The 27,953-nt window shown below is 35.4% G+C and overlaps 2 protein-coding genes and 1 non-coding gene across 4 annotated transcripts in view; 1 reads left to right on the top strand and 2 right to left on the bottom strand.

The window, feature by feature from the left end:
- Window positions 1-8,279, bottom strand: part of LOC105328094 (centrosomal protein of 78 kDa) — a 37,543-nt gene extending 29,264 nt beyond the window's left edge. Inside the window, exons 1-6 of one of the 2 annotated variants that reach the window (XM_066067572.1) lie at window positions 8,205-8,279; window positions 7,273-7,476; window positions 6,830-6,930; window positions 5,510-5,679; window positions 5,186-5,258; window positions 4,278-4,381 (exon numbers count right to left, since the gene is read on the bottom strand). In XM_066067572.1, coding sequence (XP_065923644.1) covers window positions 4,278-4,381; window positions 5,186-5,258; window positions 5,510-5,679; window positions 6,830-6,930; window positions 7,273-7,424 — 600 coding nt within the window. In that variant the 5' untranslated portion in view covers window positions 7,425-7,476; window positions 8,205-8,279. Of the gene's footprint in view, window positions 1-4,277; window positions 4,382-5,185; window positions 5,259-5,509; window positions 5,680-6,829; window positions 6,931-7,272; window positions 7,477-7,992; window positions 8,012-8,204 lie in introns of those variants that run through there. The other variant, XM_066067580.1, reaches the window with a different exon arrangement.
- A 1,440-nt stretch (window positions 8,280-9,719) lies between these two features.
- Window positions 9,720-12,380, bottom strand: LOC105334861 (uncharacterized). Its single transcript, XR_010712066.1, has 3 exons — window positions 12,087-12,380; window positions 10,866-10,986; window positions 9,720-9,974 (listed from the first exon to the last, which is right to left on the bottom strand). It is a non-coding gene; the product is annotated as an uncharacterized protein (transcript).
- A 2,585-nt stretch (window positions 12,381-14,965) lies between these two features.
- Window positions 14,966-27,953, top strand: part of LOC105337260 (E3 ubiquitin-protein ligase arkadia-A) — a 33,067-nt gene continuing 20,079 nt past the window's right edge. Inside the window, exons 1-8 of the mRNA XM_034466360.2 lie at window positions 14,966-15,052; window positions 22,455-22,552; window positions 23,298-23,433; window positions 23,855-23,944; window positions 24,642-24,848; window positions 25,117-26,323; window positions 26,873-26,943; window positions 27,284-27,582. Of these exons, the coding sequence (XP_034322251.2) occupies window positions 22,460-22,552; window positions 23,298-23,433; window positions 23,855-23,944; window positions 24,642-24,848; window positions 25,117-26,323; window positions 26,873-26,943; window positions 27,284-27,582 (2,103 nt within the window). The 5' untranslated portion in view covers window positions 14,966-15,052; window positions 22,455-22,459. The remainder of the gene's footprint in view (window positions 15,053-22,454; window positions 22,553-23,297; window positions 23,434-23,854; window positions 23,945-24,641; window positions 24,849-25,116; window positions 26,324-26,872; window positions 26,944-27,283; window positions 27,583-27,953) is intronic.

Genomic DNA, 27,953 nt, shown 5'->3' with positions numbered 1-27,953 from the left:
ATGCAGTTATTGCGAATAAAACTTAGTGTATTTACCTACTAGATGATTATAACTTTAGGGCTCACATTTTTACCAGCAAAGCATTAGAATGAAATCAATTATATTATAGCTAGCTACCGTCAAAATAATACTCTACTTTTTCTTTACGAGTTTTTCGGTGTTTGTTCATTATGAATTTCGATTGCTCCTTCTGGCCATATATTGCAATTAATAAACTTGATGTTTGTACAATTACAAATAGTGTAATGATTGTTATGGGAGACCTTAAAGCAAGGTCAAGAATAAGACAAGACTCCTCTGATTATTGCACTCAAATAACCATGAGAATTGAACTAACGCAAATACTATATTACCAATAATGTTCGTCGTAAAATGATGATAGACGAAGTACTGTCATCAAGGTTATTTCATCCTTCATATTTTTTTAAAACTTTCTACACTTGAAATGCAAAAAGGTTTCACCCTGTCTTGAATTCACCTAGACACATTTAGAAAATAGACGATCTTTTTAATTTATTAAAACAGTTATTTAATAATTGTTTGGAATTTGTCCTCTGACAAAAAGGGCAAAAGGTGCGGAAAATAAAACGGGAACGAATATTTTCCCGTTGACAGTATTCACATGCATATTACAATAAACTAATATCATGCTATAAATCAACATTTATTATGGCGAGAGGAATTTCACAAGACTCAGCAAATGACTCCTATATGTCTTTTGTTTCTTGTGTAAGATTATCAACATAGGCTTGGATACAAAAAAATTGTCACTCTTAACCAATTTAGCATTAATAAATCACCAAATAAGTCATCCAAAATTTTATTAAAAAATCAAACATGTACTCTTACTCAAGATTTAAAGCAAGATTTTGTACGTATGTGGTTTCTTTTAAATTCCCCAGCTGATTTTCATCATTTGACAACATTCATATTTGAAAACACATATTGCATCATGGGATCAAACCCCTAATGCATCATCGGATTTTAAGACTTGATCAAAGTATAAAATCTAGCTGCCAATCAACATGTTCATTGACAAGTTGAACGATTAATGATGTTTCGCCTTTTAGTATTGGTGAACATCTGTCGGACCAAGGTTTTATAAGGTAAATGAAAGGTTCAAAAGTTCATAGGTCACTGTTAGGTCAACAGGTTGAGTGCACTTTAAAAATTGTTGTTCCTATCATATTAAACATGCTTCAGAATTTGATGTGGATGTTACAAAAATAGAAATTTTGTTATGTTACAGTCATTTTAGACTTGCACATTAATCAGGTTTCAGATCAAAAAACCACTTATTTTTGTGTAGTCTGTCAGTCATGCATTTGTTTCCATGGTTACAATCTGTGAGATCACATGTTCTATATCATGTTTTCCTGTAAAATTAAACCGAAGCCTGTTTCAAAATTTCATGGAAAGAAACAGGAAAAAACACAAACAAGATTTTGATGCTATCAAACTAAGGAGGTACAAAAAAATAAATGGAAGGTATAATTAGAAGTTACATCATTGGTACTGTTTATTTTTTTCTCCATAAACAGACAGAAAAGGACAAATGCAAGAATCTTGTGCGTTACAGATTTTTATAGGAAAAGTTGATAAAGCTGAGCTGGAAATTATTTACAATTTTCCAGAGATGGGAAACAGACAGTCTCTTCCATCCAACTCACAGTTTATGATATACTGGTAGTATTATTCATGAGTATGTCATTCAAAAATTGGATATGATTGTCTGGATATAAATCACATTATAATATTTCTTCAAATTGTATTTTTTTCTTGGAATTTCTCTACAATTAATTGTAACAGGATCCTACCCAGTACCCAATTTCTACGATAAGACCATAATATATCAAATATGGTCCAAGAAGAAAATCACATTATGAAAAAAAAATCTCTTTTTTCTGCTTATCAGAAATATCATTTTGACATCAAATTACCAAAGGTGTCAGTTTAGACAGGTTTTCATTATACCCAGGTGAAGGTATAAGCAGATTGACCCATACCAAGGTGTTATCCAACAGGATTGGGTCTTCCTCGAGCTGTAATTGAGTGATGCTATAAATTAACAACCCTGGCACAATTGCCACCTCTCTTTCACAGCTTGAGTCACTTATAACGGCCACCATGTGTATTGTAATAGTACACCCCCGTTTTAATATTGAATGAGTTGATAAAACGTGCATTCAATTTCCTGCTTACACACGAGTCTGGACTGTTAGGCCTTGCTCGGGATCTGCATTATTAATATTCAGTTAGTTCTCGTTGGCTCATTGTTTACCATCGACCAGTACAAAAAAAGGTACCGGCAGGTTACAAATTCATGGAAATAATTAAAACTTCCGTACCATCACCCCCATATCTCTCTCTCTCTCTCTCTCTCTCTCTCTCTCTCTCTCTCTCTCTCTCTCTCTCTCTCACACAATATCTTTGAAAAATAATTCAATTATATATTCAATATTATATTAAAATTCCTTTTGACTTAGTATGGGTGCAAAAATGATTAATTGGACCTGAAGACAGAAATGATGAAGGCAACATTTTACTATGTACTGTAAGAAGTATTATGGTAGAATATTTATAAGGGTATAACAATAACTTTTGTTTATATGAAGCCCTCATCTCTCTCTCTCTCTCTCTCTCTCTCTCTCTCTCTCTCTCTCTCTCTCAATTTCTCTCTTCATCTAAACAGATGAAATAATCTCAAAAGAAACATTGTAATGTGATCTTCTTAAAAAAGATTAAAGCTGTCATATGAGAAATGTCAAACAGCTATTTGATTTGAAAATCTATTATTTCTCGATCAAAAAAAAATCACTTATGATTCTAGTTTCCATCAATAATTTGTGTGTCTATTGGCTGCGACGAAAAAGCCAGTCCTGCAGAAAATGACAAATTGCATTTCCATCTCCGTTCTAATGACAATCTATATCGAAGGGGCAAACTTTGTGTGTCAATTTACCATCAATGTTCATAATCCGATAACAAACTTATTAATAATGACATAAAGTCAATGCGGCTAAGGGGACGGAACCAATTTACAGCGTAATCCCTGTGTAAACTTCTGCACATGGCAAACTTCCTTGAAAAGAATATAAAATCAATTTTCCTCCTTATCTTTACAGAACCCCCCCCCCCCCAAAAAAAAATGTTGTATAGCAGTTATTATCTATAATGGAAAAAATAATAATAAGTATAATAACTAGAGAACAATATTCTTTTGACGGATTTGAAAAATAAAATAATTTTATCATGTTTTGTAATTCTCTGAAAAACACATTTTGATTGAAAGGTGAACATTGAGGAAGAGAAATTAAATAAGTGCTCATTCGACATTAAAAGAAATCTGTCACATCATCCTTGGAAAAGACTTGCAAGTTTCAGCTTAGTGTCATGTGCTACACCAAAGTCCAAACTTGACACCCAGGATTCATATAACTAGATTTTGTGGGCATGTTATATTAATTGCATGATATAGCCTTCATGTTATAATATTCTTTTCTCTGTCATTTGATTTCATTTTGACTGTATGCCAACATGGTGATGTCAATAAGAATTGAATTAAACTTCACACTCTTTTAGAACACAAACTGAAAAACATGACATGACCTTCAACTTGAATATGATTCTATGGTTGTAAATAAAACCAATAACCAATAATAATACTTTTGTTACTTTAATATTAAAATTGAGGAGGGGAAAGTTTAAAGGAAAATCATGATTTAGAAGTGAATGGGAGAGTGGGGAAAGGGGTGGATGGCAAAGATAGCAAAGGCAAAAGAAGAGGCCTGGGGGCAGTTATCTTCTGCTCTTGTCTTACCACTAATTATACGACCTTGACAAGGGTATTTGCTTATTTACTAAATTTCTACAGGGAAAAGGGAGTAAGGTTGGAGGGGGGGGGGGGGGCATAACAATATTTACTTGTACCGGTACTGTCTTAAGGACTGTTACAAAGGAATCTGCTTCTTTACTGAAAATAAGCCGAGGGGTAGGGGGAGTTGGATGGGGGGGGGGGGGGGAGAAACACATTTTTTTCCACTCTTACCTTCAGGACCTTGGTGAGATAGTATGTACACTTCTTACTGAAGAAACTACAAGCAAAGGTGGGGGACACAAAAAAACACGTTTCTTTTAGGTCCCATCCTAAATACCTTGGTAAAGGTTGTGCGCTCTGTATTAAAGAAATTAACTTAAGAGCAAAAATGTAGCTGATGGGGGTGAGGTGGTGGGGGGGGGGGGGGAGGTTTACAGAGTTACAGAGTTATTGCCCTTACCTTGATGACCTTGGCAAGGGCGTCGGCCCCTTTCCAGGAGAGACTACATCCGGTCAGATTGATGGAGCTGATAGATGTCTGGTTCTTAATTCCCTTACAAAGCACTACAAAGGGAGAAAAAAAATCTCAGATCAAGGATAAAAATATTGACATACTGTATACATGGTATAATTATGTTTTAACAAAAAATCAGCCAGCTTCCTCTTTATCTAGATCCGTTTCCCATTTTTCATTTCAATTTTTTTCCCTTCTTTTCTTTCCCTATTTCTGATAAAAATAAACAATGGCAGTAATTTCTATGGTTCAATTGCCTCTAGTTTTCATATTCATGATTTCAAGATTATCTTATTAAAATGACAAATACCAATGGTTTGATCATCTCTTGTTTTCATGCATTATTCATAGTTTTAAGATTTTCAAGAGTATATTGAAAATATACAATATGAGTTGTGGGTACAATTTTACTTTTTGCTACCAAACATTACTTTAATAAAAGATTTATTGAAGAATTTTTATTTTGAACATGAAAAGGCAATAATATCGATGTACCGGTATGTGATAATCTTCCTTCCTAATCTTACGTTATTTAAGTTATTTAAGTTATTAATCTTATGCTATTTAAGTTTCTACTGAATATTATGAAATATTTTTAAATTATTCATAAAATCTAGTGAAAGACTTTTAAACAATTGGAAATCGTGAACAGATTTTATTCATTTACTTGCATAAGTTATCTTTATAACACATATTCAAATATTTATGATGACACTAATTGTTACTTTAGTAAATGAGCACCAATGTACAACAAAGTTGAGAACACAAGCACCTACGTACAACAAAGTTGAGCACCCAAGTTGAAAACATTTTCACAGTTATACAGGACATAGACCATTAGCACTGATCCTTACCCTCCAATCCTCCGTCACCGATTCTACAGAACTCCACCGACAAATGATTCAAGGTCTCGTTCTTTGCTAGACCCTAAATTGTCAAAAATTGAGAAAAAAAATGTTTTATTATTTTAATTAAAATCTTAAAATAATCAAAGCCAAAAACATGTAGAGTAGAATATATATATATATGTTGGCATTAAGTCAGCAGGAGTTATTTCTCCATGACAATGTTCATAATCTTCCTAAACAAAAATGGATTAAATAAAAAATAATCATAGTTTTTGCATTATTGTGTTAAGGGTCTGTAGGTCCCTTGTTAGGTAGGTTTGACTGTCTTACCTTTATAAGGGTCTGTAGGTCCCTCTCCCTGAGGGGTAGGCCCTGGAGCTCCAGACATGCCAGGTTGGGGGTACAGGACAGACACTCCTTCAGGGCCTTACACAGGCGGTACGTGATCTCCTTGGAGCGGATCGACGGCATCTTACGTTTCTCTATCAACGCCTTCTTCTCTGAAAATAAAGTGATATCAAAATACTGCCTACAGGGTTATTTTCACCATGTGTATTTATTGAATTCACCCAGACACAGTTGTGTTCTAAGAGAGATAATATAAGACATTGCAATTCATCCAGTTTTAAATTTTCCCAATGACAACGAGGGCAAAAGGGGCGAAAATAAAATGGGGGCAAATTTTTCCTTGTATATAGTAAAGAATATGTTTTTGAAACTGTTTAGGATAGAATTGTATAAAATCATTTGTAATCCTACAATGAATTTAAAGATTGAATGTGCATGCAACTAACTGTATTATATTAGATAATGTTTCAGTAAAGAACATGTTTGAAACTATGAAAATTTCAGCGATGGCGAAAATGACAATGAGTGGGTACATTTGGTTCTGATTTGATTTTGTTTAATAAAATAATGGTTATATTATTCATTCTGCAACAATTTTATCATTTAGTGTGTGTGTGTGTGGGGGGGGGGGGGGGGGGGGGGGTTGGACAAATAAACATGTTTTGAAAGGTAGCCTCTACATCCTACTTCTTTGACGGCATGAGTGCTGTGGATGGGTTGTTCTAAAGTTTGAGCTTGAAGATAAGAACAATTTTTCACATTCTTAGAGGATTACTAAAAGTTTATTTGGTGGGGGTTTTTTTGGAGTTTGAAAAAAGACATAAAACTATTGCTGAACATGTATATGTGTCTTTTAACCCCCCCCCCCCAAAAAAAATTGAATTTGGTAAGAGTTATTTCCCCTTGGCTGCTATGCTTTAATTCCACCTTAATAATTCAGTACTTTATGAATGCTGGTCACTAATTACTATTAAAGTGTAAAAAAAAAAATGCTTTTCTATACCAGAATATGAAACCATTGCCTTTTTTTTTTAATATGTAAAGATTAATTAACAAATTATCCCTACTCATGTTTGACGAAAAAATACAATTCATCGCTACATGGGGATATAATTTTATGTATACTCTTAAACCTACAAAAGGAAATATGGCTTCAAAACCATAATTATCAATTCGTGGAGAATGTTAATTCATGGATGAGAGGTACCCACAATTTTCATGAAAATTGAGCCACCAAGAAATCTGATGATTCCACAGTAAAAGGAGGTTAATGATGAAAGAAACGGGGGAAGAAAAACTGACCATTCTCCTCCGAGGGCGGGGTGTAGTAACTCCGGACTGCGATGAACTCCAGGCTTTTGTTGATCTTTATGGTGTTCAGGATCGGCGCCCAATCGTTCACCCTGTAAATTTTGGAATATCCGTAAATATCAGTGTCAGTGTATTGATATAAAGTCTTGCATCCAACTAATTTTTAATTCTTGATTAACAGCAGTTAAATAATGACCATATATATATTTCATACACATATGGTAAAAGATTGAAAATATATCTCTTCAGTATCATGACATAATTCTATCAGTAAACCACAACTGATACACTACGTACTGTTCGACTGTAATCATCTCATTTTTATACCAGTTGCTTTTCTACAAAAGCTAACAAGGATATCTGATTTTCTAATATGATTTGAAAGATTTTAATATATATATTTGTTTTTGAGGTCATGACCTTTACACACTTACCTGACCCTGTCTCCATTGATGTCAAGGACACCTTGTGCCAGGTGAGCTTTGACGGCAGGTAAGGGGCAGGAATCCTGCATGGCACAGAGGTTATCATAGTGACTCTCAAAGTCGTATGCCCCCCGCTGTCTGAGCTGCACACTCTCTATCATGTTGGAGAATTCTGGGATATGTTCAGTTCAGTAAACCATCAAAAAAAGAAATCTGAAATTCACATTGCACACAATGTATAAACTATACTACTCTATTTTTACTACATGTCAGAGACAAAATCAAGACTTTCAGTTCAGTTAATACAACTGCGTGCTCAACACCTGTGTATTTTTGCAATCAAGATAAAAATTAAACACAAACATGTATCATACATTCATGAGATTTTTTTTCCTTACAGCAAGTAGAACTACACTATTACAGCAATATGGGGATGCCGGATGATTCTAAATAAGAAATATGTGTTTTAAATTTCTAATAAAATAAACTTGCAATACTCTTTATATTAACTATGAGGGAGTATGACTTGATTTACATGTCACTCAACATTATGAGTAATTTAATGATGAGTTAACTTCTTTCTGAAAGAAGATGGGACATGTTGCTGCTGTCAGTTGCTATAAAAATCTTATTCAAAAATACTGCAGATAAATGTTTTCATAAATTAAGCAGACAGACAGAGAATATATGGTATTATTATCAATGTATTTTAATCATACTAATGCACACCGACTTATAAAATAGCTGATATATGTGATCATAGTAAACATCTTAGATGATCATGCCAGCATGTCTCAGCTCGTTTTGACAGTTTTCACGAGGTTTGTTTCTTGGGCGACAATTAACGAACAGGATACAGACATCATTTCTAAGTGATCCAGATGATGAAATATAAATGAAAGGAATCGTTTACATGCAGGACACTCAAGGATGAAGCATACCACAAGTTACATGATGCTCTTTTCAAACTCTCTTCATCGAGCCGCCTTTTGTTTATAACCGGAAGTGCGGAAAAAAGTAATATTCGACTTGGAGAATTGTCATATCCGCAAAAAAATAGCGACAGGGTACGTGCATTGTGGTGCCAGTGATTGTTGAACGTTTTATACTTCTTAAAAAAAAAACGTTACTTAAAATATAATGCGTGGGCTAATACATGTGATTACATAAGGATTTACACACCAATCATACTGTCGGTTTTTTTTTTACAGAACGTTAGACCTTACAAAAAAAGGTGGGGCATTAAACAGTTAAAAGCCTAATCCGTATATTGGATGTGGGAGGAGGGGCGAGTATTCGTTACACCTTCAATTTCACTATTGGTTTCTTTCTTTTCCATTTATTACGCCATGCACCCAAAAAAGATAAAGATATGATATTTTTTTATATGTAGACTTAATAAAAATGTCTTTAGCTCCCGGCAAACAAAATTATCCAATGGACCACTTCCCCATGGAAAACTCTCCTGGATCCGAACATCATAGTGAGGTTAATAAAATTCAACGGATGATATATGATCAACTCTTCCCAACCCCCAACCCCCCCCCCCCCCCACCCCAACCACACTCCTATAGTAGGCAATGAAATGATCCAGGTAAGGTGGGGTTTTTTTTAGGTTCATGTCGCAGTGGTTATTCGATTCTTTTCACATAATCTTTTCTGCTTGTCACCATTTTAGGTATCTCTCTCTCTCTCTCTCTCTGCTTGTCACCATTTTAGGTATCTCTCTCTCTCCCTCTCTCTCTCTCTCTCTGCTTGTTACCATTTTAGGTATCTCTCTCTCTCTCTCTCTCTCTCTCTCTCTCTCTGCTTGTCACCATTTTAGGTACCTCTCTCTCTCTCTCTCTCTCTCTCTCTCTCTCTCTCTCTCTCTCTCTCTCTCTCTCTCTCTCTCTCTCTCTGCTTGTCACCATTTTAGGTACATGTATAGGGTTTGCTCCCATCTCCAAGGTGCTCTCTTTGAAATACAACACATCATGCGTTTTGACTTCTAAAATTTCCGTCATGCATGTATTTTTGGTGTTTACTGGGTACACTACCGTGTGAAATTTAACATGTCAATATAACAACTTATGGTAAAATCTTTAAGAAAATGTTACATCCTCCGCGGCCCACCCGATAGATTAAAGATCGAATCTAATAAATTTGCAAATGTCTGTTTTCCCGGTATATAATCAAACAGCGCATATCTCCCTCTCTCTCTCTCTCTCTCTCTCTCTCTCTCTCTCTCTCTCTCTCTCTCTCTCTCTCTCTCTTCGGTTTTAATCATAATATCATAACATCTCTGACTCATTAAAATGGATTTAGAAAACTGAATATGATAAAATCAAAGTACAGAACGTATAGGTATGTTTAATATATTTGCACATATACTTTTCAAATTATAAGACAAAACATTCATATATTAGATCAATATGTTTATTACCTAAAAACAATTTCAAACATATCACTGCAAATTCTATTTAAGATTGACAATTACAAAATCATTTGAGTTAACTAAGTATAAAGCAAAATTAACTTCTTTGCGCTATTTTTTTTTTCTCGATCGCTCGCTTATTCCCCTTTCCTTCGGCTGTCTGGATTATCTCCCCTTTCCCGTGACTGTCTCATTACAGGGAGTGGTTTTGTCGAACTTCATCACCACTCTATATTCACAGCCCTCCTTCAAAACTTTACAGTGTTTAGGGACGGACTTCGGCTCCATTCGTTCGCTGAATGAAAAATAAAGAAATGCATGAGAGAGAGAGAGAGAGAGAGAGAGAGAGAGAGAGAGAGAGAGAGAGAGAGAGAGAGAGAGAGAGAGAGAGAGAGATTAACGTACATGTATATATACAGTGCCGATGTAAATGAATGAAAAATAAAGAGAAATGTATGAATGAGAGAGAGAGAGAGAGAGAGAAATTGATTTATAAATACACAATGCCGAAAAACGATATTTTAGTAACTATAATCTCTTAATTTCGACGTTCCTCAATTAGCACACTATATATATTCACTGAATGAAACAATATACATGTATTTCCGCGATTTCAAGAGGCTAATTCATTAACTGATTCACAATCTAAAAAGGGGCAGAAACAATGACACACGTATATTCAAAGGTCAGGTTTGGTGAATTATAAGGATCCTCGACACTACGTTACTTTTGCTTTTTATGTCCGTATACGTCATAACAGGGTGATTTTAATCAACAAATATTGCCAAAAGTTGGTATCTAAATGTACCTCTGCAGAGCAATGGGTGAAGCTTCGATCTAAACTGACCTGCAGGTCTCGATCGCGTTCGAATATATATACTGCCATAACATTTTTTCTCGTGAAAAGCGGTAAAATTGTGAAAGTTGATGTTTTCCCAGAACTGGAACTTTTGTTCTTCTTTTTTTCAAGTCGAACACATGCTAGAAATTTAATCCATATCTTAAACTCGAACTAGTATACAGAACTTTTCCCCAAGGTGTGGATCGAGGACCCTTATTTTTATTATCAAAATGGTATGGAAGACAAGTTTTAATCGTATTCAAGATCTAGACTTCATACGTGGACCGTGCAAGAAGGAAATTCATTAATTAGTAATAAATATTTAATTAATTGTAGCATAATTACCTGCAGCAGATCACTCGGCTCTTGTCTGTACACACACAGACCGTACAGTCCGGAAACGGAAATATGACCTCATTTCCGGGCTTCATTTGTACTCCATTGTATTCACAACCGCTTATCCAATCTACAGAAAAGAACGCACGTGATAGAATTTGATTTTGGGAGTTTCTTTTCTTTTGTTTTAGTTTTTTGGTTTGTTTGGGGTTTTTTTTTGGGGGGGGGGTGTTTTGTTTTGTTTTGTTTTGTTTGGTTTTTTTTTTGGGGGGGGGGGGGGGGGGGTTGGCTGTTTCTTGTTTGTTTTGTGTCATTTTTTTTTGGGGGGGGGGGGGGGGGAGTGGTATTTGTTTGTTTATTAGTTTAATTTTTTTTTGGGGGGGGGATGTTTGTTTACTTGTTTTTTAATACAGATATAATTACATATTTTTCTTCACCTTTTCTATTGATACATGTAAGAGAGTGAAAACCTATTGGCTGTTGAAACCGTGAATGGGGTGGGTTTTGGTTATTGATAAGAATTAAGAAGAAGAAAAAAATGCTCTAAAATATTTTGTCTAAACCCCTGCAAATTTCAGCGGTAATCAAAACAAATCTATAGTTGAGTAGAAAAATATAATTTCGTTATGATTATTAATTAACATGCATATGCATGGTTTCCCATTATTTTGTTGTTGTTCTTGTTCTTGTTTTACGAAAAAAAGTCCCAAAATGCATATGCCTGATGTATTATTTTGTTAAAGCACAAGTATCTTTTTTTCTATATCAGTATATTAATTAAGTCTTAATTACAACCTAATATAGGATTCAATTGATTTTCACAGTTTTGTTGGGTGCGTATCAAAGTTAAAACAACGCAAATGTACCCCTTAAAATTATAACCTTATTTTCACAGTTCAAATTCTTTATTTCCGTAATACAATCGTCCTGAACATCATTTGCATCTTCTCGGACCTTTCCGTAAGAGCTCGGAAGGTTCCGTTATAACATATGAACAGGATAAGTACATATACCAAAGGTTTACAAAATAGAATATATGGTATGTACACATTCATTTCGTATTGACAAAATGACAAAACCATGCACACATTATGCAGTCGGGAAATGCGAGAATTTAAGTTTTTTCCTCATTCAAAGCGAAATCTTTTATAGCGTATAATTTGCTTTCTTGAAAAACAAAAAAACAAAAAAAACAAAAAAAATTTAAAAAATAAACAACATTTATTTTACCGTGGAAAAGATTTGGCAGCCATACGTCACTTTTTGCCTCCTCCACCTTTTCTTCGCTTTTCTTTACCTCAAAACATTGTCCCGTTACAAGGTGGATTAATCCACAACCAAAAACTAATAGCACAGCGAGGATATTCGCGGACATCTTTATTTTGAGACTTGGTGGCGTTCGAATAGCTGTAGTATCGTACGGGCCTGCGACTGGACTACGATTTGACTACGATTGGTGTACGACTATATAGTGACTGCGGAAATTCGTCTGTGATAAGTCTTGGGCTTTATTGTGACTGGGAAAAACAGCTCCAGAAACTGGCCTTATAATATCTGCCTGAGCTTCCTAATGATCTACATCTGATTAATGACTTACACAGATGGTGGTAATTAGTCACTCTATGAAACGTGAAAATTATCTCCATATACTTCGACGGTGATCCATTAAAGCATTTTTATCTTAAAAACCGATTTTTATACATATACTAAACTTCACAAATGCCTTTTCTCATCGGTTAAACAAAAAAGTTTCTCTAAAAGTCTAACACCCTGTGCCTATACTGTGTAAATACATATTACATATATATTCATTGGTCGTAGCGCCGGGGTGACTTTAATATTTTTATGCCAGTGCAGGAACGTACATGTAGCATCGTGTTTAAAGTTGAAAGTAAGGGGGGGGGGGGGGGCAAACTCACCCAAAAAGTCTGGACAAGCAAAAAAAATATTCTTCGTGTAAGTTTCAACTAGTTGTCATGTACAAATTTTGATTATCAATTATCTAAATTTTTGGAAAGGACAATATTATAGTTTTGTTGAGGACGTATTACGTGCGTACAATCGCAAACTCGGTTTACATAGTTGAAGAATATGATTCGCCGTAAGGATGTGAAATTATAAACACGCAGTTCATTATTACAGAGTGTCACTGACATCATTACGTGCATGAAATACGATTTAAAAAAAAAAAACTCCATCAAAAGGTTGTAAGGAATTCCCTTCAGGGCGATAACATCAAAATCAAAGCAGCTAATGTATCGCTCTATCGACAACCTCATCTATATCTGTTCAAATTGTCTCGACTTTCGATGGATAAAATTCCACAAAACAAAAACTGTACATTGTATCTAATAAAAACTGTCTTAAATCGCGTCATTCGGGAATTTGAATTTTAAATTAGCAGATTTTTCACGCATATCATTATGACAGCAAACGTACATTTTTTGTTTTTTCTGCCATACCTAAATTATTTTTTTTATATGTGCAATATATAACTATGATCATACAGGCACGTAGCAACTGATAGTGGTGTGGGGGTGGGGGTGGGGATGGGGGGGATGGGGGGGGGGGGGGTAGAGGGTTGTCTTGGCCCCTCGATCCACTTTTTTTTTTAAAGGTACCCTTTTCTTATATTTACTTTAGAAAAGCAAAATTTCAAACTAATTGGCCCTCCACGTTGGGGAAAAAATTCACAAAACATGCAAAAATTAGACAAACAAAATAACAATAAAAAATACACACACACAAACACAAAAAGAATTCTACGTGCTTGATTGTACGACAGAATAGACAGTATGTATGTATATATTCAATCATAAGAATCAAAAAAAGAAAATACCATCATATACACATTTTACTGCGAACATTGCATGACTTACATAATGAGCGGATCTGAGAAAAATGTCCGGGAGGGGGGGGGGGGTGGTGGTGGTGGTATTTTTTTTGTTTGCCGAAGGGAAGAGGCGGGGCGGGGTTCAGGCCCATTGCAACATGTATTTTTTGTAATTGTACCTTGTGATCGAATTTAATATATTTCAGTTTTCCGGTGGGGGGGGGGGGGGGGGGGGGGCTGAATTCCCCGACTCTTTTAATGAGATTTGAGTATGACTTACATGAATGAGAATTATTCAGTACTTAATTATTGCTCTTTATCTGGGTAAGTAAAATATAGAAATATTACTTAATTAAAATATAGGTTTACTGGCATTCTCTGTTGGCTGTACTGTATATTTGTGTTACTAATTTTTCTGGCCTTAATTTAAAATCATATAGTTGTTTAAGATTAAAAGTTAATTCGGTTTAGATACTAAGTATTTTAAAAAATTATAAGTTTTAGTTGGTTTCCAATTTGAGGTTATGAAATTCTATACAAACATCTGTTTTGGACTTTTGACTTTGTCGGAGGGTAAAACAAAACTCTAGCTGTCACATCACACAGCTTTTATATTATTTATCTTGAATTCGCTGAGTAAATCCTACAAATTAAATTCTTCTTAGTCGAAAATTCGACAAATTCTATAGTTAGTGTTGATCATTTGGTCGGATTGATTAATTATACTCCGTAAATTATTCTGGTTTACTAACTGGATTGAATATAGGCCTTGGACTGATTTTATACGCATTCAGCCTAATTTTCTTCTAGTTTTTCGTTTTTTTTTCTGTTTTTTTTGGTTTTTTTTTAAGGGGGGGGGGGGTACATTATGTAGTATTTGGTAATTATTTTGGGGTGTTTTTTGGAGGGGGTGTAATAATTAGAGTTAAAAATTTGAAACAAATTTTCGGTAAAGCAATATGTGAATCTAGTGACTTTGTTATTTCAATTTCCAGAAAATATAAATCAGGATCAGGGTTACATGTATCCACCCCCCACCCCCCCCCCCCCCCACCGATTCCCCCAACACCACACCACCACATATCCTCTCCCCTTAGGCATGTGAAATCCGTAAATCCTCGTAGTACTGATAAAAATGAGTTATTAATATCATCTTTAGCGTGTATTCATGATTTGCTAAGCAAATGCAAGCTAAAAGGAAAACTTTTGCCAAAAAAACACCCAAAAGGCAAAGTACTGTGCTTTATTATTATCCAATCACAAACGACCTTTTATTCACTTCCGGTTAGCCAAGATGGAGATCACAGGAAATTGATTTTCGCAAACAAAAACAATATATTTTTCACCGAAACAACAACAAACGGTAAGTTTATACTGAGCGTTTGCATCATTTAATGTGTTTTATAATTAATTATCTAAATGCTGTGAAGAAAAAATGTAGAAGGCAATCATAATATTTGCTGGTTTCCCCCCTCTTCAAATTAGCTCTCATGTCTTCAAAATGATCAAGGAAGATGAGAAAAGCCTTTGTCTTGATTTTGTCTTATGGCTAAAACGATGATAATGTGGAACTAACTATTATATGAATATAAAAGATTCTGTTCAAAACTGGTGTTATTGTGATGAAATGTGAATAAAAATACCCCCCCCTTCTAACACATGCACAACAAAGGAGTGAGGGGTCATACTAAAACACGCCTGCCGACGCCTGCCGGGGAAAACACGCCTGCCGAGAGAAAACCGCACGCCTGCCGTTTACCTAATGGATTATTTTAATATTTTCTTTGATATTTTATTTAACTTAACTAAATTAAGTATCATAATAACAAAAAGTTGACTTTATATTGATTATTTAGCACAAAATTAGCAAAAATGTTCAATGTTGGTAAAAATAGATAACTCTTACGTAGAATCCATACGCCTGCCGAGGAAATCTAGACGCCTGCCGTTAATTTGATGGATTATTTTACTTTTTTCTTTGATATTTTATTTCTTTTAACTAAATAGATGATAATAGAAATCAAAAGTTGATTTTATATTAATTAATTAACACAAAATAAGTAAAAATCGGGTAAGCTGATAGCTCTTACGAAGAAATCATACGCCTGCCAAGAAAATGTATACGCCTGCCGTTTAGTTGATGGATTATTTTAATAATTTCTTTGATATTTTAGTTTACTTGGCTTAATAAACGATAACAGAAATAAAAAGTTGACTTTAAATTCGTTAATTAACACAAAATTAGTAAAAATCGGTAAAATAGATAACTCTTACGCAGAATGCATACGCCTGCCGAGAAAATCTATACATTTTGCTATACGCCTGCCGTTTATCTGATATATGATTTTTTTTCTTGGATATTTTATGTTTCCTAACTAAATACATGATCAAAGAAATAAAAGGTTATTTTGCATTCGCTGTTTAATGAAAATATTATTAAAAATGTTCAAAGTCTGTAAAGAAGACAAAGAGTTCTTACCCTGCTTACGCCTGCCGAGACACTGAAGTTTTTATGTTATACATTCTGAAATAAGAAGGAAAGTATACTGATGTGAATATATATATATAATTAATGCACTGTTATACTAAGTTCAGAAATACGTATGGAGTCAAACTGTAAATACTGTGTTGGGTGAACATGTAAATACAAATTTCAAGACATGTAATGGAAATTAATATTTACACCAACTCAATCAATTCAAAAGATGCAATTCGATAATTTCATTTCTTTAGAGAAGTGGACTGGCATAACCTTTATCCGTGTATGAAGGCTATATAATGTATTTCTTAAACAAACAGGTTAGCGTACTTAAATTGTGTATGCATTCCAGATTTTATAAATATTTATGCTCCTAAATTATTAATTCTAGTAAATGTATATGGGGAAAGGTTAGACTTTTTAAGCAAAGTGCATTTACATTTTCGTACACAATTAGTTCTGTACAATGTTTGTAACTGTTTACATCTTGAAAAACTTTTTCATCTCAAGACTTTCACTGCCTAGTTCACCAAACTATATCTAAATCTCTAGATTCTGATTCTGTTTCGCTGCGTTTTTAAAATCAAATATTACACAGGACATTCATAAGCCTGTAGCAAAATTTTACATTGCATGATATCAGTGTAGCGGATAATTATTCCATTCAAGGGAAAGAGGGGTAGGGGGTATCAGTTTGAATATTTAAAAAAAACCCGGCTTTTTCTAACAAGAAAATGTAACAGACTCAATCATACCCCACTATAGACTTTTGAAATCCAATACACGCTTAACCTTCCAGTGATGACTTATTCTGTTCGTAGAAGAAATAAAGCAGACTTATAGAGCATGCAATTACCAAATCAAAGCAGAACTCTGTAGGTTGATTCAATATTCAACACAATCAATATACCGGTATAATTATTGCAGCTACATGTTCAGTATATGCTTTATTTTGAGGTTATCATTCAGTATTAAGTTCATTCGATTTTTCCAAGCTGATGAAAATGTGACCGGGTTTAAATTTTATGATTTATGGTCTCAGTTTTAAATGGAGAAAAAAAAGAACCCTGGTTTAATGATTAACGTTGTAAAGTGATTCAAATCGTGTCGATATTCTTGGTTATAAGCCTGGACTGTCTCGTAAATGATAATGAATGATATTTTCCCCTACAAAATAAGTTTTGTTTTCTTTATATTTTATAAGCTTCACGAAGATTATAGTAACACAAATGTTTCAATGTTTACGGTTATGAATGGACTATACATGTTTTATGAAGAGGCGTAAGTCTGACCAATTTAAAACTGATGGCTTATTAATCAGAAATATTTTTTTATTAAGTGCTTGTACATGATATATACATATACATGTATAAGGATAAAATCGTATTATTCTTCAATTTCATATCGATACATAAAAAATACAAATATAACAGTCAGAAACCATGATATGGCGACCTTGCTCTATCAATTGGAATAATTAAAGTGGACTGCAAGGTTTAAATAATACTTTTGGGTTAATAATTAGGTGTAAGTTCAAAGGCCATACATAGTATCTTAAGACATACTTAGGTAGATCGACTCGTTCATAACTATTTTTCTCAGTCACCTAAAACACATGAGAGAGAGAGAGAGAGAGAGAGAGAGAGAGAGAGAGAGAGAGAGAGAGAGAGAGAGAGAGATGGGGGGGGGGGGCTTGTGTACAAGGTGCGTGCTTCACGGTCGTCTTCCAATATACAGGTAGGTAAGGTCTATTGTTTCTTAAGAGACAAAAAACCGTTCAATTCACACAGAATACACAAGAAACTAACACGTGTATGTATACACGTGTATCAGTAGAGCAACGATCACTAGTTATCTTTGGACATGTAGCCCCAACCCCGATTCGCCCAAAATATTATAGCAAAGAACATAATGATTAAATTATTTTGTTATTATTACATGATTTGTAATATAATGAGATAAAAATACATTAATCTGTATGTGCATGTTCAGATTGTGGTCCCGTTTTTCTATTTACAAAACTGTGAGTGTAACCGTTTGAGGGATAGTGAAGTGAGTGATATTGTAAGCCGTATGGTATGATTATATACATTGAAGAATCAATAATTACGAATGCATGCATTATTCTTTCTTTCTTTTTTTTTTTTTTATCAATAAACATATCAACCTCCACGACGTACGATTAATTATAGTCAGTATGGTTGATTAATATAAAAATTGTCGGGAAGATATTTTACGTTCATTAAGTTCAAAGACAACCGATCTGCATAGAATATTGCGTTTATTTTTGACTCAGAAAATTTTTACTCATGAAATAAATTAAAACCGAAAAAACCACTTCGTTCAGATGTCGAACATTTGGAATGTGAATGTCTTACGCTTACCGACTCGCTGCAGTTTTCTCCATATTTTTATTGAATTTTTTTTTATTGAAAAATACATGTAGTAGAACAGTTGAACGCAGGTGCAACTACATCTATAAGTATTTCTTTCTCTTGATATTTGAATTGTTTCCGTTATTGAAGAGAGAAAGAAAGAGAGGGCAGTGGATGGAAAAGACGGAGAGAGAGAGAGGAAGTGAAAGAAGGAGAGGAGACAAAGAAAGAGAAAAAGAGATGCTAGAAAACAGCTTAATTTCTTGCTTTAACACGCAAACAACTACATATATACACGTACGTACACGCCACGTTTCTTAAGCCCTCTCCTTTCTCATAAAGGTTTCCATATATATATCAGTGGCGTCGGAAGCAAAGGGCTAAACTAATCCTCTGAAATCTTGACAAAGAAGGAAAAATCCTTATCCGTGGGGGGGGGGGGGGGTTATAGTTCCCAAATCTTGAAATTCCTAATCCGTTGGGGGGGGGGGGGGGCTATTATACCTATGACTCCAACATCTCCATATTTCAATATTTCCATCTTTTCATTGGAAATGTGTGTGTGTGTGTGGGGGGGGGGGGGGGGGGGGCTGAACCCTCTATGATGTTATGTGCCCATTGGTTAGGTCTAACTTTGCAAAAAAAGTGTGTGTGTGTGTGGGGGGGGGGGCTATTTTACCTATGACTCCAACATCTCCATATTTCAATATTTCCATCTTTTCATTGGAAATGTGTGGGGGGGGGGGGCTGAACCCTCTATGATGTTATGTGCCCATTGGTTAGGTCTAACTTTGCAAAAAAAGTGTGTGTGTGGGGGGGGGGGGGAGGGGGGGGGCTCAGCTCCCCTAGCCCCCCCCCCCCCCCCCCCCGGTTCCGACGCTTATGTATAGGAAACCACTGGTATCACGATTTCTGTTGGTTTACATTTTTTTTTAAAACACGATTTGTTATCCAGTATTTAGAAAAACTTTAAAACAGGATTGGTCTATAGGCCATAAGATCGTGGAACAATATTATAGATCGACCCTTGTGATCAGTAAGCTGTCGTAGATTAGGATATTTCAATATCAATGTTCTTGCTAACAATAACAATGTTAGTATAACTCATTAACGTCCATCAAATATTCATATCAGTCACCATTCATTAATTTTTGGGGGGATGATCTAAGAATTTTTCTTTGGCTTTGTAAATGATTTTCACTCATTCTTTTCATGAGTTGATCTACTCGGGGGGAGGTGGGTAGAGTTACCCCCCCCCCCCGGTAAAACTCGAATTTTTTACTGAAGTGGGGGTGATGGAGTCCCCATCTCCCTTGGAAAATAATTTTTTTTAAAGTAAAATCACCAAAAATCTTGCCCCGACACCCCAACCCCGGACAAACCTAAATACTACCCCCCCCCCCCCTGAAAAAAATATACTGGATGCACACGTTTCGTGTTACGTTTTAATATCATTGAAATCTAATTATTATGTCTTTATTCGTTTACTTGGTAAAGTTAAATGAAATATGAAATATTGTTTGAAAATACAAGATTATCAATTTTTGCGTTCGGCGAAAAGTTATGATATTGATTATAGGTATCCCTCTTTACAACACACAAAGTTTTATTTCATTCTTATTCTATGATCATGTACACAGTTGACGGAAGAAGAAAATTAATGAAAAAAATCATGTCATGCAATAATATAGGTATTCGACAAGCGTAAAAGCGTACACATGTATATTCCTTGGGCGTTTCGTATCTATAGACGTGTTGATAAATCTTACCCTGTATTTCTATCATAAAAAGCTTCAGCGACAGGCTTAATCAAAATATCAAATTCTGATAGAAAACAAAACTTTTGTCAAACTTAAAAGGGATGACATACATATTATATCATTCCGTATCACCCGACTTCATATAATATGATTAATCAATAGCAGCAATAAGTAAAGTTATGAACATAATTATAAGGCAAAATGTTAAGTCTATATTTAGCAATCTTTAAGTAATTTATAAATTAGTTTATACAAATAAAAATGACATAAATAAAATGGCAAGCGTGCATATTAAATCGACAGTCGTAAGATTTCTACATAAGAGTTTTCCCTTTATTTTTAGCCCTTCGCAATTTTTTTCCTTTTTATCTATGCTTGCTATTTAGTACAGTAAAATAAAATACTAACATAAGAAAAATATTAATTCATCTTCAGGTAAACGACAGGCGTGTGGTTTTTTCTCATGTTGTGTTGATTAAAAAATGTGGTAAATTTTTAATTAATCTGATCATTTATCAAGTTAGAAAACATGAAATATAAATAAAAAATTTAAAATCATCCACCAGGTAAGCGGCAGGCGTGTTCTCTTCTCGGCGGGCGTACATGCATTCTGCGTAAGAGTTATCTATTTTACCGATTTTTACTAATTTTGTGTTAATTAACGAATTTAAAGTCAACTTTTTATTTCTGTTATCGTTTATTAAGCCAAGTAAACTAAAATATCAAAGAAATTATTAAAATAATCCATCAACTAAACGGCAGGCGTATACATTTTCTTGGCAGGCGTATGATTTCTTCGTAAGAGCTATCAGCTTACCCGATTTTTACTTATTTTGTGTTAATTAATTAATATAAAATCAACTTTTGATTTCTATTATCATCTATTTAGTTAAAAGAAATAAAATATCAAAGAAAAAAGTAAAATAATCCATCAAATTAACGGCAGGCGTCTAGATTTCCTCGGCAGGCGTATGGATTCTACGTAAGAGTTATCTATCTTTACCAACATTGAACATTTTTGCCAATTTTGTGCTAAATAATCAATATAAAGTCAACTTTTTGTTATTATGATACTTAATTTAGTTAAGTTAAATAAAATATCAAAGAAAATATTAAAATAATCCATTAGGTAAACGGCAGGCGTGCGGTTTTCTCTCGGCAGGCGTGTTTTCCCCGGCAGGCGTCGGCAGGCGTGTTTTAGTATGACCGGTGTCGAGTATACATAAACCAGGGACGTATATACTAACGTCCTGGTTATGAGTTAGTATATACGTCCCTGACATAAACAAAGCATATTTTTGAGAAAAAAATCATAGATTAGAAAGAATAGTTACGTAGGTCAATCAATGTGCTTCATGGTGGTAAAGTTCTGCATATTATAATTATATCATCAAGTAGTATTCTTTAATTGACTTCTTTATGTTGAGTTTTGATTGGTAGACTTAATTCAGTTCTTATTTCAGTATTTTTTTAGGGTACAGTGGTGATTAATTTCCTGGTTTAACAAAAATGTCCCATTTAGAGATTTCAAATTCTGACATTCAACCAAATATTTTGGCCAGGCTCTTTTTTTCTGTCACTTCACGCCAGTTTTTTTTGGTTAGGGCTGTGAAATTCATAATAACGTTTTGGGACATCTATTTAGCTCTGTTATGATATTTTATGGTTAATTATGGTAAGGGTGTTAAAAACTATAAGCCTTTTGATCCTGCCAGACAAACATTTTAAACTGTGATGAATATGATCTTGAGGATTTTTTCATCAAAATTTTATGTTTGTACATTTATGTTACTGGATTGAAAATATCAAATCTAAAACATTCACCATGGTCTTTATTTTATGGTTTAAACCGTTTAATGACAGTTGCCTTGTGTCTTATATAATAATTCCATTGCTCATTTTGTGCATCCAGATACAGGTACAAGTACTACAATCAAATTGTACTGGTTAAACTAAATTTTTTTTTCATTCTGAATTTGCCTAGAACTCCTTGTCTAATTTTGGGGCGTTATCATCTGCCATGGAGCGTTACTTGCAATGCAAAATTCCAATAGACTATCATGCATTTTTAGCCGAAAAGGCAATTCATAGATTGAAGAAATCTTTGGATTGAAGAGAGTTACAAGAAATTGATGTGCTTTTATTTTTTAGGTGAAATGGACCCTGATGTTCTCCAGCTGACACCAGAGGCCACCACCCCCTCCGCCTCGTGGGTCCCAGACGGTCCATTCCCTCAGCTCAAAACGGAGGTAACTGGATAATGTTTCTCTCAGTACTGTAATATAAAGGCAGAAAGAATCATTTATTTTCCTGGGGTTAAAATTTTTCGAAATGTAATGTAGCAGGCAGGTATTTTATGAAAAAAAATTGGGCTTTTTAATTGCACTTAGGAATAATCTGATAATGAAATTGAATAATTTCTCTTTCAATATGGTGATTAATCAATGATTAGAAGCAGTATTTGACTTGATGCAATGAGGCCTATAAAAGAACACAGGAAGCAATAGTCATTTAAAAAACTTTAACTCTGTAATAAACATATGTTGGAACACAAAAATATAATATTTGCTTTTTTTTTTGGCCTACAGTTTATTCCGTAAAAAAAAAAAATTAAAGTGTTTTGTAATTTAAAGAATCAATGAGTGAAAACAGTAAAATATTTGCCATGATGTGATATTAAATGTAAATTTTTCTTCTTGTGTACATGTATTTTCATTCATTAAAAAGATTCTTAATTTATTAAATGCTAGTAATTACCTTAACATGTGTGTAAAATCATTCCATTGAGAAGACACATCACAGATTTTATAATCTCCACTTTATTTTTTTGACTGTTGTGAATTATATGATATATTTTATCAAAAGTTTGAAGCTTGCAATTTTTTATATTTTATTGATATGAATCAATGGATTCATGGAATTAAGAACATGTAAAATAAGGAATCCGCAGTACCACAAATGTAATGCATAAATATTTTATTACAATTTTTACAGAATGAATCAAGTAAGCCGGATTCCCCCCTTCTAGCGGAAGGTGCCTCACCTCTGTTGGTTGATAATGGACCCCTTAGTGGGCCCCTTCATATACAGACAGAAGCACAGGCGGAGGCCATTGCAGAGCAAACCATTGGTAATAATGTCATCTTATCTTTCATTTTTAATAACAACAAAATAGAGAGACTGTTCTTGAAATATTTTTGTATGTATGCCAATTGAGGTTGAGGTTGAGGTTTGTTAAAACTAAATCAACTTTGTACATTAAACAAGGAGGCGGTGCTAAATCATTGACACTGGAATAAGAGATTAGGGTCTAGAAAGAAATTGATCAATCTTCAGTAATCTAATGTTTATGGCATGATATGATGCCAGAAAGAATTTCAGTCCTCTGAATTTTAAGAAGAGGGCAATTCAACAAATTGTCCTTTTTCAATGACTTCAGATTCCTCTATCTTTGATTAAATAATTTGATTTATAAACTTTTCAGAGTTTCACATTCATTATCTTTTAATTGTAATAAATGTATGTATGAACAGTATTTTTATTTCATGCAGCTATCACAGAGGATGATGGGACTTGGAGTGAGAACAATGATGATGTAGTTTCCATGGAAACCATGTCCTCAAACCCAACCCCTGTCCCAGGTACTGTCCTAATTAAGGCGTGAGAATTCAGAAAATAAATTTCTTAATGATTTTGTTGTTTATTGATCATGAATTAGGTATTCAGGGAATATATTTGATAGTATCAATTTTTGGAACTCTCCTATGCAGTTACTCTGGCAAACCGAAAGTGAAACATTGTTTGGACCTAAGCACAAAACATCACCGCTGACAAGAAGTAGTTCTTGAAAAAAAAAGAAAAATTTGATGTATTGTATGGTGGATCATTGTTTTTCAAGGAAACTTATCTATAAACACTTTGAAAATAGTCAGATTTTATATAATACGAACAATCTAGATATTTTTGTAGTCTCATGTATTCCTACGCCAGAGTTTAATGAGTTAAATACAGTCTCGTTCAACCAAATGCTTGGCTGTCTCCGTAAATCCACTTCAGTTTAAGATATAGCATTTCTGGTTGCTATAGAAGAGTTTGAGAGATGCAGAAGCCTGGATATATTGATAATTAAAGGAATGAAAACAATGATTCTGTGTATAAGAACATTTTCAAGAGCATTTGCGACTATGATGATGTGATTTAACAGATGGCAGAGTAGAGATGTCGACTGATTCAAACATGGCGGACAATGAAAATGTTGATAAATAGCGGGTTTAAATTGTTTCAGTGATGCAGAATATTTTTCGAAGCTTTTGTGACTGATGTTTCTTTATTTTACAGATGGCGGTGTGGAGATCGCTGCTGATAGGAACATGACGGACAACTTCCGGTCGTACATGGATCACCTGTCTCACCTCTCCCCGGAACAGGAGAGCAGTCCAGGCACATCGCCATGGCAACGACCCAGTAACAGCGACAACCCGGTGGACATGTGCTCGTCTGACGAGTCTGTTGACAGCAACAGAGCGACACAAGGATCTGGAGAAGGTTAACTTTTGTAGTAGTTACCACATGTTAAAAGCAGTAGTTTATGTGGGGAGAGAATTTTTTTCATTGAGATCCGAAATGGTTTTGAGTTGTTTCAGATTTGTGCGCAGTTGACCTGACTTGTATAGTTATATATTTTTGGGGGGATAAAATTTTGTTAATTTGTGATTCAAAATGTTTTAATGGGGCTTTGATGTCATTTATAAGTTTCTAAGAGTTATATATGTTGATGTGTTTCTAAGCGTTATACATGTTGATGTGTTCACAGATGCTGATTCTTCAATGCTGACCTTTGAATCCTGGGGGGAGGATACCAACCCCTATGACGTATATAATCCCCACAACCCCTACGCCCTGTTCAACCTTCCCACCCCTTCTGCACATCAGCAAGCAACCACATTCAATGGCTTCGACTATCGCACGAGGGTGTTGCCACATGAGCATGAGAGAGGTGGAGGATTCAGGAGGGTTGGGCGGCTGCCCGCCCAACTGACCCCCCACAATCTGGTTAGAGAGAGATCAGCCCCTAGGGAAACGATCCCTCCAGTACCTGTAGGGAGAGTGTCCCCAGGGTTGAGAGTTTGCTCTCCGCCAGCCATTGTGAGGGTGGGGTCACAGCCCCATGGGGAGAGAATCGTGGTGGCCCCTCTTCCAGAGATGGAAACGGTGACCCTTGGAATGCTGCCCAACTCTGCATTCAGGAGACCCGAGACCTTGCCAGGTGCTGAGACAGGTGATCCAAATTCTCGTTTGGAGGACAGAATGGAAATGAATCTGGATGTCGGAATTACAGAGGATCCAGAAGAGGGCAATCCCATGTTGTGCGACTCCAGGCTGTGTGTAGGAACATCGCCATACCCATCTTGCTCAAAACCGACAGAAGAGACCAGCAAGCAACATCATCTGCAGTGTCCAAACAGAGGAGGCTTGAGGGGGACTCATCAGAAAATCAGTAGACATTCCTGTGGGCGGGGGGCTCATGCTCACTCCCACACTCGCTCGCTGACCGACCGACGGTCTCCCTTTTGTGATCATTCCCAGCCAAGCGGTTCCATCCCAAGAAACGTCCCCCAGAGTGCAATAATGAATGGACAGAATGTCCTTCAGGCGGAGTCCAAACCTCAGAGAGACTTACGGCCCCAGGGGGCCGGGGGGTCAGTGAGCGTGCTTGAACACAGGTCAGAGGGCGAGGGTCGTGAGGTCAGTGACCTGCTGCGACCGGTAGTCTACGACGAAGAGCCTGGCACTCCCGCTAAAAGCAGAGTGGATGTTTTACAAAGTGACAGTGAGGGGGAGGAACTGGGCAGCATTGACCTGACCCAGTCTGACCTCGAGGAGAGGGTGGGAGGGGAGGGGGCAGAGAGGACTGACTCCCCCATCGCCCCTATACTTCCCTTTGATACGGAGGATCCAGACTCTACTTACCACTCGGATGACAGTGACGTAGAAGTGATTGGAGTTGATGCAGTGGACAGGTAAGGCGCATTCAGTGCAGATTTTGGTGCTGAGGAAGAGTTATTTGCCCTTTTTGATTCCAATTCAAATTTTTTGGCTAATTTAATAGCAAAACTTATCTGTCTTTTATCTATGTGTTGATGCAAGTTATCCGCCATTTATCACAAATATGCAAGAGAAAAGAAGTGAGAATTTTCATTATGACTGTATATTGCAATTTTAAAAAGGTATGAAATGGAAAAACACAGTTTTATTATTTGGCATGATGCGATTCATTTTTTAAGTGCTTATGATCTCAGAAACTTAAAAATAAAACCAATAACCTGAATTCAATACATATCTTAAAATATTGATTAGACTGATAAAGAACTTTCATCTTTTTTTAATGAATTGAATAAAGTTTTAGTGAACTTAGAAAATTAAGATGCCATGCCAGAACTGTCCCAATACATTGTCTCACATTTACTTCATTTGCCAAAAGGTTTTGCATATTGGTCATTGTTTGATTGTATTTAGTTGCATTCTTTTTGAAACAAAAAATGTTGATTTTGTTTGATTTTTTTCTTAAGGTATCCCCGGAGAAGGCAGGAGTCCACAGGAAGAGCCACTGTTGTCGTTGATCTAACAGAGTCAGATGATGGTAGGTCAAAGGCAGCCATTTTCTGCCTCTGTAAAAAAATGTCCTAAACTAGGTTATTGTGATTTGGAAATTTTATGTGAAAAAAAAATTGTGTTAAAATAAAAAAATAAAAAGAAGAAGCTTCATTACATATGTCACATTATGCCAATATTTGTAATTTGATAGGAGACACTCATTGACATCAGAAATGCTGTTTTGTCTATGAATGAAATTAATGTTCGTTTACAGTGTTAGGAAAAATAACACATATCATTATTTATTTAAACCCAACGTAATTAATCATTATTTTAAAATCATGTTCCATCAAATATCCCTAAGGCATTGTATTCTATGTTTTCAGACCAAGAGAATAACCGATCCAGCATCATGTCTTTCAACGTGCCCCCCACCTCCCAGCCTGCCCCCACAGAGGGTCGCCAGCCGAGCGCTGCCCCCTCCAGCTTTCCCTGTAGTTCAGGGGGGTCAGAGTCGGCTGCTGGGGCACCCCCTTCCCAGGCGCCGATGTTTCAGCCCATCCCCCGTAGCTACAGGCAGCCACCCCCCGCTCACGTCCATCCCAACTTTGGTGTGTCCATGGCTCACATGTGTCGATCTCACGACCACGGGCAGCAGGCGTGCAGTGGTCACGGCTGTAATCAGGTGAGAGAGAGAGAGAGAGAGAGAGAGAGAGAGAGAGAGAGAGAGGAGAGAGAGAGACTATGTGGATATGGGAAAAAAGATTAAGAGAGATAAAATCAGAAAATTAAAGAGAGAAAGTAGAAAGAGAAGAGGGATAAAATGACATTGAAAATGAGAAAAAATCCACTTATATAAGAAATGAAATAGAGAAAGGAGTATGAATGGATAACTGCTGAGAGTAGAGATAGAGAGATTAAGAGAGAGGAGTGCTGTTTTTAAGGGTTTGAAGGCTGCAGGCAAAATATTTTATATACCACTGTGTAAAAAAAATAAGACAAGTGTAAATTTTTTATGCTTCACTGATTTATTTGTAAATTTCTGTGTGAGGTTTT

Source organism: Magallana gigas, chromosome 1, assembly GCF_963853765.1.
Source record: "Magallana gigas chromosome 1, xbMagGiga1.1, whole genome shotgun sequence".
NCBI lineage: Eukaryota > Metazoa > Mollusca > Bivalvia > Ostreida > Ostreidae > Magallana > Magallana gigas.
This window is presented reverse-complemented; position numbering and strand designations above follow the sequence as displayed.